We start from the raw sequence: 18626 nt of genomic DNA on the forward strand, positions 1-18626 counted from the left end.
CCGAAGAAGTAGACACCATCAAGAAGACTAAGCGGTGTATTTGAATACCTACTAATATATAACAATGTATCACAGTGTAAGATATATACGTCGATATTAATTACCACTCCAGAACTGCTAGCAACCTCTCTATGTTAGGGAACAGAAGGGATATAATCATTTATATTTTCCGGATCACCCAGACAGATAGGAGGTTTCCAGTTCTGTAGCGTGGTAAGATTGCTCAGCCTGGCTTAGTAGCAAGGCAAGAGGGAACGTGGACACACAATGAAGGGAAAACAAGGAGGCTAGTGAAAGGTAGGAAATAGTGCAAAGATAAGAAAAATAGCAGGGACAAAGGGAAACATGAAACACTAGAAATACATACAGCTGCTGCGCAGCTACTGTCTCCGCCGTTCAAAGTCCTTGACGGCTTCACTGCAGCCAATTGTGTCCTCCTCCTTCACCTACTGGTCCTCCTTCGCAGATTTGCCATTCCAACAGATGAGGTACTGGTGATCATCCTCCTCGTTCCGTCTCAGCGGGGCCTACTTGGGGCGGGGGTGACCTTTTTTGCAAGGATGCGATCCACCTCGTAAAGTTCCTCACCTGGGAATCTCTCATCCTCAGTGGAAACATGCTCGCTGTCCGCTTACAGGCCCCATGCCAGGAGCGTCCAAGGCTTTCATGGATCACGCTCAGGAAGCCGCCGACATAGACAGCATGATAGCAAACTACCGTGCACACCTCGCTACAGAACAGGCGAAGTTTTACCTATCCCTTGAAGGGAAGCTGGCCAATCTAGACGCCCGTCGAGGCGCGCTGTCCCAGCTGATGATCGCGCGATGCCCGCATTGATGAAACACAGCGAGCCAATCCACCTGCAAGCTAAGGAGGTCATACGAGGTGTTTTCCCTGACATACGCGCTACTCCGGAAAGCTCACAAGCCGAGAAGGGCAAGGCACCCGCGGAACAGGAACCGGGTGGAAACAAGTGACAGATAAAGTATTTCTAAATAAGTTCTCATCGACCAGAACCATGCTTTGACCCGGAGGGTTTGCCTTGCATCGTCATTAGCCAGCCAAATACTTTACGCTATCAGTCCCAATTGATTTTCTGCAGTAGTTGATGCAGTAATCCTTTATAGCAAGCAAGAAGGAAATATCAGATTGTACAGTGACTGATCCTTGAAGATGACAGAATGGTCTGTTGTCTTCTTTTGTTTCCTCTTAAATCGCTGCGGAATAGATGACGATTCCTCGCAGATTCGTAGACGTCACTACGTTCCTGAGACGACCAGACGGGGTAAACAGCCGACATAAAAACTTGGCCGTTCCTCAGTAACCACCTTCCGCTCGGGGCTGGCCTGGATATAGAGCATAGGTAGGACATTTACAAACCTAACAAAAAGGAAGTGAAACCACCAAAAAAGTCCGCTGGGGCGGAGTTGAACCGCCGACTTTCAGATATACAGGATTCCCCATTACAGTCTGACGCTCTAAACCAACTGAACTACCAGCGGAGATGATTGGCCAAGAAGCCCGAGGATTCGATCATCAACAGTCCACTCAAAACACCGAAAAAGATAGGACTACTAGCATGTCGACGAACAGAACTCCAAGCTGACTTGAAGAACGCACATTGAACGAGTTCAGCAATCGAAGTAGCCTATTTATTCTAGGTACTCATCTTCAAGACCCACAGACCCTAAATATTATAATTCCTTGTCATCCGGGATCAGAGTAATTCGATCATCGTGAGTGAGTTTAATATTTTGCGTTATAGGTTATTCTCAACTCAACAGCGCCGTTATATCCGAGTTTGAATCCATGTCGTGGTCGGGATATTGTTAACTACGGGCACGGTACTCCGTAGTCCTCACGGAGTAGTCACGGAGTGAAATGGTTTGTTTCAGGAAGCGAAGTCATCCTCGGCCACTGTAACCTCGTTGTCCTAGGTCAATCGAGGGGCGCAGAAGCCCTAGCAACAGCTTGCGTGGGCCTCAACGACAGCCGATTTGGCCCGGAGCTAATCATGGAAGAACTATACCTATATGAGTACCTGGTAATTACAGTTTCGGTGGAGCCTGATGTTAGTCCACCTTGAACAGGATCTTGATTCAAAAGAAAGCCCAGAATGCGGAAGAAGAGATCGCGTTGAGATTGTCGGTGCCCAACCTGCAGATAATCATCAGTCCGGCAGCCGTCAAGGAGAATCAATGACAATGGATAGACCGACCCCGGCCCGCTGGGGGTACTCAGGGTCGGATTGGCAACAATCAGTGACCAGACCATGTCTCAAATGATTAAGATCAGCTATATAGTAGATCTTGCGATTAGCGTGGGGAGCTTGGGTGGGTTTCCTGTTCGAACTGGTTACGGGCGAAGGTCGGAGATCGGAAGGACCACAAGATTTTTAATGGGAGGACCATGGCGCCCCTTTTCCAAGGAGCGGCATCGTAGTGTCAGCAAGATGAAATCTGGTCGTGGTCCAAATGTCAAGCGAATAAGGAGCCAGGGTGGCCCCGAAGCGACGGGGATCAAAGGACGAAGGCCTAGGTGCCGCCAAGAGGGTTTGCCTGGCTCGTATGCCAGGGGCCGCGAATTAGCTGCATGCAGGCGATCCTCGAATGATAAGTAGTGCATGCACCGAGCAGGAGAGCCAACAAAAAACCACGGAACGACGCTCGGATAAAAGTTGGGTTGCGGAGGAGTTTCCCCTTCAGCATTGCGCGAGGCGGATCCGCTTTTTCTTTCATCTAGTCATCCCCGGGCCGCGAGGTGCGAACAGGAGGGTGCGAACGAATCCGGGGAAGCACCCAAGGACAGTCGATGTGCCGGGTCCGACCTGATTCCATCGAGGTACGCTAGGTTGCCACCGATATACGAGGCAAGATCTGGCCGACTCCAGACTCGCTGTGCCTCCACTCCAGGGGCCGATGTGAGTTAGTGGTTAGTTAGTTAGACACGCAGCTCGTCATGTCGTCATCGGTCAGATTGACCCGCGCTGGAGCTCACTAAAGGACAAAGCGTGGACGCCAGGCGCTTCCAACTGGCTGTTCCGGTCGCTGGAGCTTGGAACGCCGGCTTCCCCGAACACGCTCGATCTTGTTCTCGTCTCCTCCCCACCCCAATTCGGCTTTGGATCGGCACTCGTTGCCCAAGGGGAGAGATGCTCTCCGGAACCTCCTTGATAGGCGCCCTTTTTTTCAGCTGGGCTGTGCGCGGGTGGGCTTTAATGACTTGGAGCCGGACCGAGGGCGATGTTGCATGGGGACAGGAGTGTTAGTGCGCCCACTAAGGGGGGGTTGTTGCCATACACTCTGTAGGTACAAGGTAGTACATATGTACTCCGGAGCATGGAGTCTCCAGGACTGCGTTGAGGCCGCAAGTTGGGGATTTCCAGTCGTACCAAGTAATTTCCACAGAGTTTCTGTATCGGAAGCTTCGCAGTGGATCGGTGGAGGCTCCTTTTAAAATTGAATCGAGGAAGAAAAAAAAAGTGTCTCCACGGGAAAAAAAAAAAGAAATCGACAAACAGAGCAAAAGGAAAACACTTTCCCCTCCGTCTTTCTCCATATTAAAAAAACCCTCCTCGACGTCAATCTACGACTCACTCTACAACTCCTATTGACCAACTCACCAACGACCAATCTACTGACTGACGGAGGAATTGGGAGCAAGTACAACTCGCTCGAGTTGCACCTCTCAACTCTTAACTCTCAACCTCCCCTTCCTCCCTGCGAGGAAACCATGAACTAGAAACCACGCCCTTGGTATCCAATGGTCCCTTCTGCTTCTCGCAATCCCCAACCCCGAACACCTCCCTGCCGAGCATTCCTCGCCCGTTCACATATCTCACCTATCTCGTCGTGATTAAGGTTGCCTGGCAGATTGACCTGTCCATGGTTGCTGGGTCCGATTTGCTGACATGAGTTGGGATCACCCTATCCACAGGTATGTTCCCCTTCCCTCCCTTTGCTCGTGCGGGGTGTGCACCTTGTCGGTGCTTTGGGGGCTTCGGATCTCTATCGCCGGTGACTCTTCTTCCTGCTGCTGCTCGTTGCTCTCGTCGTTCCTGCCCCGCGGAATATGCTCCCATCATGCTAATCCATCCGGCCATGTTCAGCTTCAGCTATCCCAACGGCGAACCTCAAACTCCGACGAGGACTCCGACCACCGCGGCCTTGGACTCGTTCACTACCCCCAAGCTCGAGTCGAGTTTCTTTGACCCCCGAGTCACCTGGGACACCGCCGACCCGTATGCCTCGAGCCCCGAGTTCCTTCGTTCGCCCCAGAAATTTGGCCTCGGTACCCCCTCGAATCCGCTGAGAGCAGGGTCTCTAGACCAACGGGTGGGAGATGCAGCCAATCTCAAGGAGGGACGATCTTCGGAGCACATGGATACGGTCAGGAGAATTCGGCCGGTGAAACCGCCTGCTGGCGCCAGCGAGGATGGCCCTCGCACGGTTGATTCCGCCAAGTCGGCGGCTTCGATGCAGACACCACCGCCCACCAGTGCGTCGCGCAGGAAGATCCCCGACTTCGAGCCGGTCAGGAGTGCGGGGAGAGGAACGAGTCCGAGGATGCGCGGTCACCTCGAGACGCCTAGCCGGTTGCTTGGAGCGTCCCCGCGGATGTTCGCCAATCTACAGTCTTCGCCGGATCTCTTCCAGCTGGCTGCACTCGATCCGACGGGCTCTCCCTTTTTCCCTCAGCAGCGGCTGTTCTGGGACCAGGATCATGACCAACCAACAAATGACATCCCTCTGCCCAGCACTGCTGGCAGCATCGACCACCCCGAGCAACCAAACCTCGATCCTTCCCTTAATGCTCATAATATTCCTCAACTACCGACCATTGACGGCTCAATGGACCTGCCCGAGTTCAGCAGTGGATTTGGTATCTCAACAGCTCCCCCTACGGATGCGGCACTGTTCCCTGCTCCTTTCTCGACCTCTCCGCGCGTACCTGTCGCCAAGGCCGAGGATCCTGCCATGTTCTTGAGTTCTCCAGCCCGGCGGTTTGGTGGGCCTCACCTCACACCGGAGAGGAGGCCTCTCCGTGGGCTCAGACAGCCTTATCATCACCAGGCAGAAGAATCGAAACGGGAAGAGTTGCGACGTGCTCAGGGTGACCGACAAAACCCGGGGTCTTTCTCGAGCGTTTCGGAGGAGGATGAAGACGATGATTATACGCCCAGGGGTGGACGCCCAGGACTCACTAGGAGTGTCACTCATACGGCTATCACTAGCTCGTCTCATCGGCCGCTCAGTCAAGCCGGTGGAATGATGGCATCTACAAGTGGGATTCGCAAGAGCCCCTCAAAGGGCCGAGCATCTCCCGCCAAAGGAATCCGACCTCTGCCCCTGGGAAGATCAAATTCGCTCGCGTCCGGCTTTCCAACTCGTTCGCAGTCCGTAGTACTTCGCATCGGTAGCGACGGTCGTGCTAAGGCCGAAATGCAGCCGGTCGACGAGGGCCCTACAGGATTGACTGATCCGCTTACTGGCATGGATCTCGACGGTTCTACCACCGAGAGTGAGGCTGACCCCGCCGAATACTCGGAATATCCTGTCTTGCCTCGTGCACAGTCCTCTTTTTCGCTCTTCGACGGTGCCCGGCCAACGTTGTCTCGTAGCGACTCTGGTTCCCGACCTCCTTCAAAAGGATCCTATACTTCGACTGTAGGCTCATCTCACTCGGGGCGTATGTCTCCCTGGCCTGGTTCCTCTCGGGGCGCCACTGGACGAGCGACATATCGCGGATCTCCTGAAGCTATCAAGCGAACGCCCAAGCGGCATTCGTCCTTGCTACACTCGGATGCCTCGTATACCAGGGGGAGTGTCGCGTCCCAATCCTTGCCCGGAGAGGAGGATGACAGTGGCGATGCCCAGCATGCGTTGCGGCAGGTCCTCAAAGGCCGCGGCCGGGGCCCCAGACCCTCTACTGGTGGCTATGGAGCTCGGTTGTCGCGGTCATCACATACCTTTGCACACCTCCGCTCCTCTCCCCCTCGTCTGCACAGTGATTTCGATCTTCATTCTGCACACTCTAACGCCTCACCCACAACCTTGACCGACCCCGATCTGGCTACTCCCCACACCGACCGCCATAGCAATCCGAGCAACGGCACGCGCTGCATCTGCAATTCGATGGATAATGGCGGCCATCTCATGATCCAATGGTGAGTCGTCCTATGGGTATGCCCTCCAAACTCGAAATGATTGCTGACCTCTCTCTAGCGAATCATGTACGCATTGGCTGCACACCAAGTGTGTCGGTCTAGAGCGCTCAAACCTTCCCTCGTTTTATGTGTGTATGTTCTGCGACCACACCCCGTCACGACAGAACCGTGTACGATCGGGCTATGGTTCTGGCGGCGGACCCCCCTCCCCGCTGGCACACAAGTCGTTTCGCTTCCGCTAGAGCTAGTGCGAGCTACATCTTGACGACCCGGTTTTTTTTTTGTCTGATTCTCCTCGAGTCCCGATGCTCCCGTCATCTTCTGCATTAGCCGGGACCCTTCCCGCTGTTTGTCTTTTTTCTAATTTTGCTTACTCCTCGATGATACCTATGTACTACTGTCACCCTTCTCTACTTGCCCGGACCGGGATCCAATAGAATTTCATTCTCTCGCATACACTCGGCAAGCCTCCCGAAGTTCCTGAGCGGCGCGTGAATTCGCCGCTTCGATTGGCTCGTAGACTACTTATCGGCCTCACCGCCTTTTTTATCTCAAAAAAGAATCGGATCCCCGCAAAAGTCATTCTCTCTCTTCTTCGTTTACGGGTTCGGTTTCCATTGCACGGCCATGTCTGCCTCTCTCCCTGGTAACCGGGACTTACCCGTCTCCCAGTATGATTTGAAGACCTATTGGGGCCGCGTTCGCCATGCCGCGGACATTTCCGACCCTCGGTGAGTCGCGCCTATACGCCCTGAATGCACGCGATGTGTGCTAATTGAGGGAGCAGGACGCTTCTTGTGTCCTCTGCGGGTCTCGACCAGGCCAAGAAACTTATCTCCTCTTACAAACAGAGTGCTATCCCCGCAATGACCCCGGAGCTATGGCATGCGAAGAAGGTGGTCGACTCTACATTGCATCCTGGTATGGGCTGAACGGAGATATGAACGAGAATTGGGCGGTAGGACTGACGTTGACTGTCTCAGACACTGGCGAACCCGTTCTGCTTCCTTTCCGCATGTCCTGCTATGTTCTTTCCAATTTGGTTGTCACGGCGGGCATGCTCACCCCGGGTCTTCAGGTGAGTTGGGGGGTTCCGACTTGTGCTGCCGTGCTTCTGTCGTGCTAACAGTTGCCCTCGCGTTGTTTTTTAGACCACCGGTACTCTTCTCTGGCAGATCGGTAACCAATCGCTTAATGTTGCAATCAACAACGCCAATGCCAACAAGTCTACCCCCTTGTCCACCTCACAGATGGCCAAGTCGTACCTCATGGCTGTGTCGGCTTCCTGCTCCGTTGCTCTGGGCCTGAACGCCCTCGTCCCGCGTCTCAAAAGCATCTCCCCCAACACTCGTCTTATTCTTTCTCGTCTGGTTCCCTTTGCGGCGGTCGCTAGTGCTAGCGCGTTGAATGTCTTCTTGATGCGTGGAGAGGAGATTCGCCGCGGCATCGATGTCTACCCCGTTCTGTCGGAGGCAGAGCGCACCAAGCGTGAACAGTCTGAGGATGCCGCGCCCGTCCAGAGCTTGGGCAAGAGCAAGAAAGCCGCCACCCTGGCTGTCGGCGAGACTGCCATCAGCCGTGTGTTGAATGCCACCCCGATCATGGTCCTCCCGCCGCTGATCCTGGTTCGTCTGGAGAAGACCCAGTGGCTGCGTTCGCGTCCCCGCATGGTTCTTTTCGTTAATCTGGGTCTAGTGTTGACTACTTCGCTGTTCGCCTTGCCTCTTGCTTTGGCTGCTTTCCCGCAGCGTCAAGCTATCAGTGCCGCCTCTCTGGAGGAGGAGTTCCATGGGCATGGTGGCTACGAGGGCATGGTGGAGTTCAACCGTGGCATGTAAAGCTTTCCCTCTCCAATCGGCGTTACAGCGTATGCATTTGCTTGTGCATATGGATAGATTTTCCTTGGGATTACTGAACTTTCTTCTCTCTCCCAAGTGCTCGATATATATTTCCTAATACATATCATCAGAGGCCAAGTTGGTGCTTCTATGTTATGAGTATGAAATGTGCCTAGCCCAGCTAGATCTGGTGGTTGTTTTGCCCCGAGGATACTTTCGAGTGCATTCTACAAGGTCTAATAATTCCTCGTCGCGCCCGGGTTGACACATTAGCTCCAACCCGACAGGCACACCCATGGTAGCAGACAGAGTAGGTGGACTGAAACCAGGAACGAGTCTATATATTCTTTGAATTCAAATGCTTGCGTATCGGCATTGGCAAGGAGAGTGGCGATGCGCCAGTCTGAGATTGGCTCAACATGGAAGAAGGCAATATGAGCTGTGTCTGGGATAGAAGCAAGAGCACCACGGGCAATACCCTGAACCACTGTATTCTCCGCAACGAGCTCTTCAGGGAGATTCAAGAACTAGTGTTATAATATAAGCAGGTCAGAGCAACACCTGAATATCGAGGGTACAAAACGAAAGAGCGTACCTTAGAGATAGGCCAGTCTAGTAATTAGAGATACTCGGCCCTAAGAACATTCATGGGATCTAACACATCTGATGGGTTGCCAAAGTATGCGACCTGTTCCTTAGACCGGAACTGTCTATTCAATTGGGCGCTAGGCCGATGCGGTGGGGAAGGGCGTGTGGTGCTCTAGTAGGCGTTGGGTTTCTTCGTCTCTTTCGGCGGCGACGTGCAATGCGTCCTCGTTGATATAGAGCAGGGCCTTGAGCATTGGGTCGTAATGCACAATTTAGCCTAGACATGCGCGTGTTACTGCAGTGTAGCTGGTTGTTTGAATGTGTAGCGCATGATGGAAGCTGGAGACTGTGAGCTCCAATAGAGTCCATGAGCCGATATCGTGTCGGGTATAGATGCAAAAGGGGGATGATTGGAGGGGGGAAAGTCGGACTAATGATGTGAGAATCACCCGACAATCTGATAGTCACGCGAGATCTGATCCCCACGGCTTGAATCACAAAAGTGACTCCGGTAGATTGGCTTAAGAGATCTAATTATGGGGGAAAAGGTCTCTAAACATAAGGAGAAAAGCCTTTGTACGCTTCAATGCTTCCTTTTTTACATTCAAAATGTAGATAGACCTTAATTCATTGACAGCTTGTCCATCGCGTCAGCAGCACTCTTGCCCACGTCGGCAGTGGTTGGCGGCTCCTTGGCCATATCCTTGCCCTCCTCGGCCTGGACCTCGGATGCCTTGGCTGCGCCGGGGTATCTGCTGCCCTTGTCCTTCTTTTGCTTCTGCTTCTTCTGCTCCTTAGGAGCTTCGACCGGGTACGCCTTCTTCTCGATCTAGAAAGAGCGGGGTGGGTAAGTCAAGAGTCTTTCATAGCTGCAGATAGAAGAACATACCTCTTGCCACGCTGGCGAGGCTTGGAATTCAGCCTGGATAGGCTTAAGGATGCGACACAGAGCGGAGGTGACAGCGGGTTTCAACTTAAACCATGTTAGCACAAGGACGCCTCAAATAGTAATTGACTCTAAGCCCACCATTTGAGGAGTGATCTAACGCAAGAAAATTAGCCTGGTCCTGAAACTGAATTTCAGAATCGACTCACCTTATCAGCTGCGTAGTCGTCCCGCAAAGACTCGAAGTTATCATAAACGTGAACTTGCCCGTCCCACTCGATCTTGAAGTTGCGCTCTCCATCCAGCAGCTCGCTTGCAGGAATCAACACATGCTCGACAAAGCCAAGAAGACCATTTCCCTCGACAACCTTCGGGGCCGCAACGGCCTTCTTGATCTATACAGCAACTTTGAGCATTCATCCATCCAGTAAGAAGGGGTACGCGGGAGTACTCACCTTACGGGCCACAATATCTGGTGTCTCCAGAACATCGATCTTCGAGTTAGGGTCGCTAGAACTCATCTTACCACTCTGGAGACTAGGAACAAGGTGGTTCATCAAATGTGCTCGTGGGGTATAACCAAGGCGAGGCAACAGTTCCTTCGCCAGTGTGAAGATTTTCCTAATTCCAGTATCAGTGAGCTGACAATGATGGCAATGACCTGAGAAGACCCTACCTCTGGTCAACGCCTCCAAACTGCGCATGAACGTCGAGGTACTGCTCGTCGAGGGCTATATGGTATATAAGCATGGCTTGATACAGAGTTTGTAAGAAGACTTACCCTGCAACAATGGATAAATCAATCCACTGATTGGGGGTGAATCGGATTGCTTCACCACCTCCGCTCCACTCTTGATCGCATCATGGGTAGATGTAATGCTGCAGGCGCGATAAACGTCCATTGAATATTCCCTTCCAAGCTGGTAGCTGGAGCCAAGCACGAATTGGAGCCGCTCGACTGGTACATTGAGAGCGCGAAGCAACGCACTGATTGTGTACTTGTAATACTCTGCACGGTACTCGACGAGCTCAATCGGCGCTTTCACTTTGCGGGGATGAGTATCATCAATCAAACGGTTGACGGGGCGGATACTGACGGTTGTCGAGGAAGCCATGAACGTCGGCCAGTAGGATCTAATGAGCTGTCTGTTAGTTTCTGAATGGGTGCTTTTGTAGTAAAGGTTGGTGTATCTCACCTTAACGTTGCACCCAGCCTTCAGGAATTGCGCAAGTTTTATCATCTACAGCTGGTCAGTCCATACCCCGTAGCTTTAGAATAGGCACTATACATACAGGAACCGTATATCCTACATGCGGGCGGCCGGTGGTTGCTGTGCCTATTTCGAGTCAACACCACTGTATTCAACACCATTCTAGCCGTCGTGGACACGCGTATTCGCGCCGTGGATAACGTGTTGGCGCGGAGAGTAGTGAGCCCCATAATATTCAACACCGTTGTTTCCATGGACACGCCTATTCGCACCTCATCAACGAAGATCACGCACCCCAGTAGATTCGAAGAGTCTAGGGAAGAAATCGTCAGAATGTGAAGACAATAGAGTAGTTCGGGGGCCTAAGAAACAGACCTCGCCGCGATTGAGGACATCCTCGACAATCTCAGGGTTCAAGAACTCTGCCAGATTCTCCTTGATCAAGGCCAACTGTTGCTCTTTGGGCAATGCCATGATGGAAGGCGAGAGACGATATTATGGGCACAATCGAGCGTGGGTGTTGGCCGCATGTATAGCGGGGGAGAGAAAAGTGGGATGAGTCAGGTCGGAATCACTTCCGCTCCGGTTATCAGTGAAGGCTTCCCTTTTGGGAGAGTTCCCCCGAGGCATCATTCTCAGCTGAGTCAGGGCGTCTGTGGGATTGGAAAGCGAGCCACTGTAGATACATGACTTGGCTCGATTGAAATTACAAGATGGCTACACACACATCCAAGAGAGACAAAAGTCTAATCGGTAGAACCGCGTTTCTGAAGGATCAATGGAGCCTGGCAAATGCCTATATACATACACGTCCCCCCCCCCCCCCCCCATTCACTCCGATACGAACGCCCTGAAAACACCCATGATATAAGAATTGCAGCCTAGGGACCTCCAAAAGCGTCGTGGGGTACTCGAGAGGAAAAAATAAGTGGCAGATGCAAAGGAGCAGAAGCCTGTAACATATAGCCTGTGCCGGAAGGAATGGCAGAAGGATAAATAAGACACAAGATATCACGATCGGACCGTCATCGCGCAAAATGCTAATTCGTGGGATGTGCGGCGAGAAGTCGAACTCGGCCACGACCTTGACCAGGCGGACAGAAGGAAGAGAGCCGCCGAGAGAGAAGAAGTCACCGCTGGTAGGAAGAAAGAAGAGAAGAACAAAACCCATCGTAATCGTCATTTCCCCAATGTGAAAAACACCGTCCATCCCACCCCATCCGAAGAGTTACCCAAAAGATATGAACCGTCTATTCATAGACCCTAGAGACGCCGGCGGAGCCTCTTCCGGATGCTGCAGTTGTGAGCGTGAAGAGGAGGCATGCAAGAAGTCACAAGCGAGCATTGGTTAACGGTGTTGGCGATGCAGCCCCATGCCAATCCGGTATGCTTCCGTGCCATCGTCAATGAGACTCTCCTTGAACCATGGGTGTTTCAACGCCTCCTTGGCCGTGATACGTTGCTTGGGGTCGTAAACGAAAATTCGGCGCAGGAGGTCCAAGAACTGAAGGTTGAAAGGAGTGTTGGAGGGAATGAATTCCTAGACACGAAGGGATTAGGTGATTTCGTGGAGTGGATGAGAAAGCGGTCATGTTCACTTACAGCCAGTGGTTTCATGGCACGAACGTACTTCCGAGAAGCCCGGGTCGTTTCATTATTTGGGTAATCCAGCTTGTTTCGGTTGAAGTATCTGGAAGCAAGGTTAGCGTCCAACCGTCCTTTGGTATAACAGCAATTAAGGTGACCTACTTGGCTGCGGAGTTGTGGTTGCCAGCACGGCCTTGCACTACCTGCCGAACTAACCGGGAGTCGATCTTGGCCCCGATGACTGCTTCCATCATGGCCAGATGCTCGAGGTTATCGTGGGTCTGGAATAGCGCATCACCGGTAAAGAACTCCACCAGAATGCAGCCAATACTCCAGATATCGCACGGGAAGCTCCAACCCATGTTCAGTATGATCTCCGGGGCCCGATAATGCCGCGTGGAGACAACCGATGAATGGTACTCATCATCGAATGTGGCAGAGCCGAAGTCGATCAAGCGAATCTCGCTGTCCAGGAGAACACGCCGTTGGCGCGCATTGCGGGGGTTCGCATGGGAGGAAGAAGGGATGGTGCGATTGTAGGTGAAGGTCTGGTAGGCGTTACTGACGAGGAGGATGTTTTCGGGTTTGAGGTCGGTGTGAATGAGGTTCAGGTCGTGAAGGACTGGGGTCCCGTTAGTGGAAATATCCAGGACATTGGGGGTAGGAGGTGACTTACAGGCCACACTGGTAAACAGCTGGCGAGCGAATTGTTGGATCTGACTGCTGGGGAAAGGCACGAAGCCGTTGCCCTTGAGGAAATCGAAGACGCTCTGCCCCAACAAGTCGGTGACGATGCAGATATGGTTGCGGAAATCAAAGCAATCCCGAAGGTGGATGCACTTGTTGCGGTTACTTTTATCATTCGATGCCAGAGTCGACAAGACTCGCAGTTCGATTCGAGAGGCATCTCGGTATTTTTGAATGGAGCGAATGATTTTGACGGCGCAGCGAGCCTTGCGCTGCTTGTCATATGCTTCCACTACCTTGCCAAAGGTGCCTTGGCCCAATAGTTTAATGATAGTGTCTAGATCCACAGTCAGAAGAGGATTCCATCACGGCGGGGCAATCACACTCACATCGGTCAGTCAGTGAGGTGTCGGGAGTCACGATGTAGTGACCATCGTCGTCATCGAATTTCTCATGGCGCGAACTCGTGTACTGGATGGTTCCAAGTTAGAGAGGGGTAGATGTAGAAAGCGGAGGGAGAAAGCTCACGTCGCGCACCACTGGTACAGGGACATCCTTGGCCTTGACGATGGGATGCGGGGGAGGAACGTAGCTCAGAAACGCATCGCCCACGGTCTCGAGCTCGCGGCGCTTCTGCTCGTCGCGAGCGGATTTCCGAGTGGTCCGCTTGCGCTTCTGGCCCACCGAGGCATCCTCGTAGTAGACCCCGTTGCTGGCGCCCGAACTACCTTGGGAACCGAGTGAGGTTGGGGCGGTGGTGTGCAGCGAGGTGGTTCGGTCGGTGGACAGGGAATGTGCAGAGGAGTCTTCCCCGTATTGCTGGGGGTTGATGGAGAAGGACGGACGGTCGTAGTAGCCCAGGTCATAGGCAGTCTCGATTCCCGTGCGGCGCCTCTTGCCTGCGGGTTGGGGCACAGCAGATGGGACCGTCGCAGTCCCATGAGCCGGAGGGAGGGGGGGCACCTTGGAGGGTTCCGGGCTGTCGTCGATCACGATGACCTCCTTAGGGATGCCATTTTTGTAAAACTCGCCCCAATCGGGCTTCTTCCTCCGACTGCCTTGCGACGGGGCGGCACTGGAGCCGCTCGGGTGGGAGGCCATCGCCGACGGAGTCGATGTCGCCGGGACGACTCTCGAGGGCTGGCCGTAGGGCAGAGTGGTGGTCGTGGTGGTGACGGTGGTTGGCGACGGCACGGAGTAGGCGTAGGGATTAGCGAGACGAGCCCCTGCGGCCGTGGTCGGAGTGGGATAGGTGGTCGTCGCTTGATACGAAGAATGAGGATAGCCGTAGCGCTGGTGGGTCGGATGGGTTGCAGTGGCCGTGGAGGGCGTGGACATTGTGTACGGAGGAGTGCCGTCCGTCACACGAACGGGCTGCGAGGTGGAGAGGAGTGGTATTCTGTTCGTTCACGATCGGACGACCGTGGCAGCGGGGAGGGACGAGTTCTGCTTCACCGGAGAAGAGACTGGACAGGACGAACCAGCCAAGCAAGACCGGCACGACCTGGACGCGGACAGAAGGATGTGTCGGAAGGGATTCGCTTGGGACGTGACGATGACGAGGCGGTCGGGAAAAAGGTCTGGGGATCAGGCCAAACGCATCGAGGGCGATCAATTTTCAAGACGAGGGAGGATGGAAATCGCGGAGCATTGGGGAGTAATCGAGCAACATTTGTGAGGAACGGGGAGGGTAGGGAGAAGGGAAGAAGGAGAGTCGGCGAAGGTGACGATGATGGGGGAGCGACGGGGAGTCGGAGAGGCAGTTTTGGGGACGTAAGAGCCGTTGCCGATCGCCCTCGAAGTGAATGATGGCGTTGGAACAGTCCACGATGGGAGTGAAGAAACACGATAGTGAAGACAGGCGACCAGAAGAGTCTTCCTAGGCCTCTTTTCCTCCTATCTCTCCCTCTGCACGCATCGCCATGATTCTACGGATTATCCAACCTGCCCTCTGCCCCGACACGGTGGACACTACGGAGTGAAATGGGAGGGCTGGACGAGGGAAAAAAAAACAAAACAAAACAAAATAATAAAATAACAAACTAAAGACTAGGAGCCAACGCCAGCAGCAAGAAGACTCTTTCTCTCATTCCAATTGCGCACTGGAATGAAATCCGAAGTTGGGTTGGGGAAGCATCACCGCCACCGGCAGCGATGGAGCGTCGAAGCCCTGAACCTGAAGCCACTCCTCCACTCCCACCAATGGCATCACCCTCGTCGTATCACGACTAACTCCATGGTGAATCACTTCTCCCCCTGATTGTCTTCTCCCCCAATCTTTTCTCGGATGAAACACGCAATTCCTCACAGACCACCTCTCCTATCATCTGATAGGCTGACTCAGTCGCCCTCATTCGGGCGATCCTATTTTGGAAGCGTAGAAAGGCGATTGCGATCTGGAGAAGATGGAGAAGTGAGGTGAAGGCCATGAGAGGAGCTGTGATGCCGTCAGAAGGCCCCGTCGATGGCGTCTCCTGTCTCCCGCAGTCCTCCATCCTCCGTGCTGTCAACACTATTACCTCCCTAACTCGATGCAAGGGATTCACGCGGGTGACAGTCGTCCCCACCATCCATGAGATCGGAAATAGAGGGGTTTCAAATCGGTTCTCGATTCTAGTGAAGTGATCGAATCCAGTTTGGTTTGATTTCATCTTCCTTTTGCCTGGTCGGTCCCTGACAAGGCTTATGGTGCCAGAGGGCATTCTTCCGCATGTCAGACTAGGCGTCAAGGATGACATGGAAGTAGTCGAGACCATGACACGTTCAGAGAGCCATTGGCGTGCTGAGGGTGAGCTGAGTGTCGTTATCACCCACCTGACTCGGGTCTTATTTCAAATTTCCAAATCCAATCATCGGGGTCGAGGACCGCTCGAATTTCATTCACTGGCGATCCCCTGCCAGGGGCGTTGAATGAATAGGATGATGGTTCGTGGATATGGGATTCCACGTTCTCCAGGAGAAGTGACGAAACGAGGGTTGTGGGTGAATGATGAATGGTGAATGATGAAGATTAAATGTTCAAGTGGATGCGCTAATCAACGCCGTTGGAGAAGGACTGCAGGATCATGGGGATCAATATTGATACCTAGTTATAATTCCATGGACGTCTACCTGTATATGCTTACAGACGGTGGGATATGCACTCACCTGCAGGGCGTCGGCGATCTCATCTATCCACGTAGATCAGACTGGCTGTTAAATAGTATCAACTAGAACAGACAAGTTGGCATCTCCGAGTCATAGACGCTACCGAGGCGACAAGACCACACGTGTTGGAATTATCACAGAATCGAAACTGCATGACACGATCGCCGAGCTTCGAGCCGGGGACGACTTGGCCGTACCGCGCCAACGCAAAGCATCCCACATCTTGTCATCCGGCTGCTGCAGGTACACTGGACGGTGGTTGCACCGAGTCTCATGTGGGTGCTCCAACCATCATTTAAACATTGGTCAGGGGTGAACAGGCGTTGGACACAAACCTACTGTGGATCGAGAGATGACTATAGCAACACCTTCTAACGGGGGGTGTGTACTCCTGCTGCGCCTTCGGATCGTCCACACCGATCTCATCAATGTCTCAATGTCGCATGTCGATTCGAACGCGACTCTCGCAGGATCGCCTCGCGAGTCATGTTTTGGCCGAGCATTAGCGCCCGCTGCCGCGCGTTAACTCACCGCGTCGACCTAACACGACGTTCGACAACATCCATGGTATCCACTTCTCTCGGGGGTCGCTTGCGATGAGCCTCAGTCCAACCACGCCGCTGACCTGTCCATGAAGCGACTGCCCGTCTCGGGCTGTGTTGAATCCCATCATGGCCCCGTTATTCACCCGCTCCAGCCCGGAGCTGGGAATCCGCCTTGAAGGAGGCCAAACACGCTTCAGCCCCGGCCACGTTGTGGTCGGCTGCGTCTACCGGTCCATCCAAACTGTCTCGCCGCAAGCCCGGCTCACAGTCGCCATCCATGGATGGTCGGAGTCCAAGATCACCACACGAGGCCGGGTGCATTACGGTCGGTTCAACTTCTTCGATCCATCCAGAACCACCCAAGTGCTACTTCTTGACAAACCACTCCATATCCAGCCCGACAGTGAAGGCGGCGGTGCCACATGGCACTTTGCCATCAGAATCCCGTCATATATCGACTGGGAGACTCTGATCACGACTGGTGCTTCTCAGCAGCACAGCTTCCTCTCGCTTGGTCCGTGTGCCGTTGCGACTCATCAGTTGGCTCCCAGCTTCAACTTTGAAGGGGGCATGACGGAAAAAAGGCTGAAGGCCTTTGTGGAATACTACGTCCAGGCAGAGCTTCAACTGTCTCAGAAAGGCAAGATCAAAATCCATCGAGTCATCTTGCCTCTGCCGGTGAAAAACCTCTTCCCCGGCCCCCCAGTACCAGACTTTAAGCTGAAGCGGCAGCCTTCCACCCATCAAGTCTGCTCACAGCGACTTGTTCCGGGCACGCAAGTGTCAGGGATGGGGATTTCTCTATCTCAGAAGACCTCCAAGCTTCTCGGCTCATCCAAAGGGCCAAAATTTGCGTGTGAGCTCAAAGTCGATGTTCCAACTGCACTCCAACTGGAGAGTCCGAATTACGTGCCCTTGTGTATCAGCATTGAACCGTTATGGAACCGCACGAGTGTCATGATCCAGAACGTGCCCCAGCGGCTCAAACTAGAATCACTGACACTGCGCCTTATACCAGTCACCGAGATCAAGGTCCAAGATATGGACATGGACGGTGCGGTGGATTCAGCCATGTGTGGCTCCGAAGAGATAGACCTGATTACTCCCGATGCGATCCAGGCGCTGGGCCGCGATATCTATATCTCTTGTCCAGAAACGAATACAGACGCTAGCCTCTGTGATGAGCACCCAGGTCTTCCCATAGACATCGGCGAGCTTTTAGAGTTCAGGTTGGGCTACCCAACGAAGGGTCAAACGAGAAAGCCCTTCACCGAGGCACTGTACCCGGGCTTCACCACTTATAATATTCATCACAGCCATTGCCTGTGGTGGGATATACGAGGTACCTTAGCGGGCGAGAAGATCAGGACATCTTCTCAGCAAAAAGTAATCCTGCTCCCACCACCCTCGCCGGTCACCCCAGTGCAACAACCTCCATTACAGTCGACAAGTTGGCGGATCCGTCTGCCTGGCGACGAACCGCCTCCGCCGTCATATCCCCAAAGTCAGATGGAAGCTGGAATGCAAAACGTTTTTGTTGAAACAGAGGCGACTTGATTTTTCAAGACGTGAGAGGGCAATACTATAATCTGAAGCTCAAGTCTTTCGTGCCATCTGTCTTCGCCGCGCTCGCCTCATGGTACTGCCATCACCTTCTCGGCTTCTCAACCCAGATCTTCTTGATGATGAGATCTTCGCCATGTCCTTTACCAGCCATCCGGCACCAGGTCTTACCGTTAATTACCCAGGCAGCATTGTCAACAACCCGGTACCGTTGGGTCTTGTTCCTGTCACCATCAGGGTTGGCTCCCACGCCACTTGTAAACAGCCAGTCACTCGTCCACCCTTCCCGATCAGGTGCTGCTTGCAGAATCAGCAATGTCTTCGTTCAAGTCGGGAAGATTTGAAAATCGATAGGCCTCACTCAGCTTCGTCCAGACCCGACCTTGCTTTAGCAAAGAGAGAAACTCG

At 53.3% G+C, this 18626-nt stretch overlaps 5 protein-coding genes across 5 annotated transcripts; 3 read left to right on the top strand and 2 right to left on the bottom strand.

Moving 5' to 3' along the window:
• Positions 1-4100: 4100 nt before the first annotated feature.
• On the top strand, positions 4101-6408 carry N7459_007724 (PHD finger domain protein; the record flags this gene model as incomplete). Its single annotated transcript, XM_056946892.1, has 2 exons — positions 4101-6166; positions 6225-6408. 2 exons carry the CDS (start codon positions 4101-4103, stop codon positions 6406-6408), a joined length of 2250 nt encoding a protein of 749 aa, XP_056798891.1.
• A 385-nt stretch (positions 6409-6793) lies between these two features.
• Positions 6794-8004, top strand: N7459_007725 (sideroflexin family transporter; the record flags this gene model as incomplete). The annotated part of the gene is made up of 4 exons (XM_056946893.1): positions 6794-6897; positions 6954-7087; positions 7150-7244; positions 7318-8004. 4 exons carry the CDS (start codon positions 6794-6796, stop codon positions 8002-8004), a joined length of 1020 nt encoding a protein of 339 aa, XP_056798892.1.
• A 1210-nt stretch (positions 8005-9214) lies between these two features.
• N7459_007726 (tyrosine--tRNA ligase TYS1) lies at positions 9215-11163 on the bottom strand (the record flags this gene model as incomplete). Its single annotated transcript, XM_056946894.1, has 10 exons — positions 9215-9421; positions 9482-9565; positions 9620-9634; positions 9688-9873; positions 9934-10099; positions 10155-10209; positions 10260-10719; positions 10772-10815; positions 10984-11002; positions 11065-11163. 10 exons carry the CDS (start codon positions 11161-11163, stop codon positions 9215-9217), a joined length of 1335 nt encoding a protein of 444 aa, XP_056798893.1.
• Positions 11164-12037: 874 nt separating this feature from the next.
• N7459_007727 (putative protein kinase (Lkh1)) lies at positions 12038-14301 on the bottom strand (the record flags this gene model as incomplete). The annotated part of the gene is made up of 6 exons (XM_056946895.1): positions 12038-12229; positions 12292-12379; positions 12439-12898; positions 12953-13300; positions 13353-13434; positions 13492-14301. The coding sequence occupies 6 exons, from the start codon at positions 14299-14301 to the stop codon at positions 12038-12040; spliced, it is 1980 nt and encodes a 659-aa protein (XP_056798894.1).
• Positions 14302-16781: 2480 nt separating this feature from the next.
• Positions 16782-18212, top strand: N7459_007728 (uncharacterized protein; the record flags this gene model as incomplete). Its single annotated transcript, XM_056946896.1, has 1 exon — positions 16782-18212. One exon carries the CDS (start codon positions 16782-16784, stop codon positions 18210-18212), a length of 1431 nt encoding a protein of 476 aa, XP_056798895.1.
• Between the last annotated feature and the right edge of the window lie 414 nt (positions 18213-18626).

The sequence above is a fragment of the Penicillium hispanicum genome (genome assembly GCF_028827665.1).
Source record: "Penicillium hispanicum strain IBT 35686 chromosome Unknown utg000006l_segment0_segment0, whole genome shotgun sequence".
NCBI lineage: Eukaryota > Fungi > Ascomycota > Eurotiomycetes > Eurotiales > Aspergillaceae > Penicillium > Penicillium hispanicum.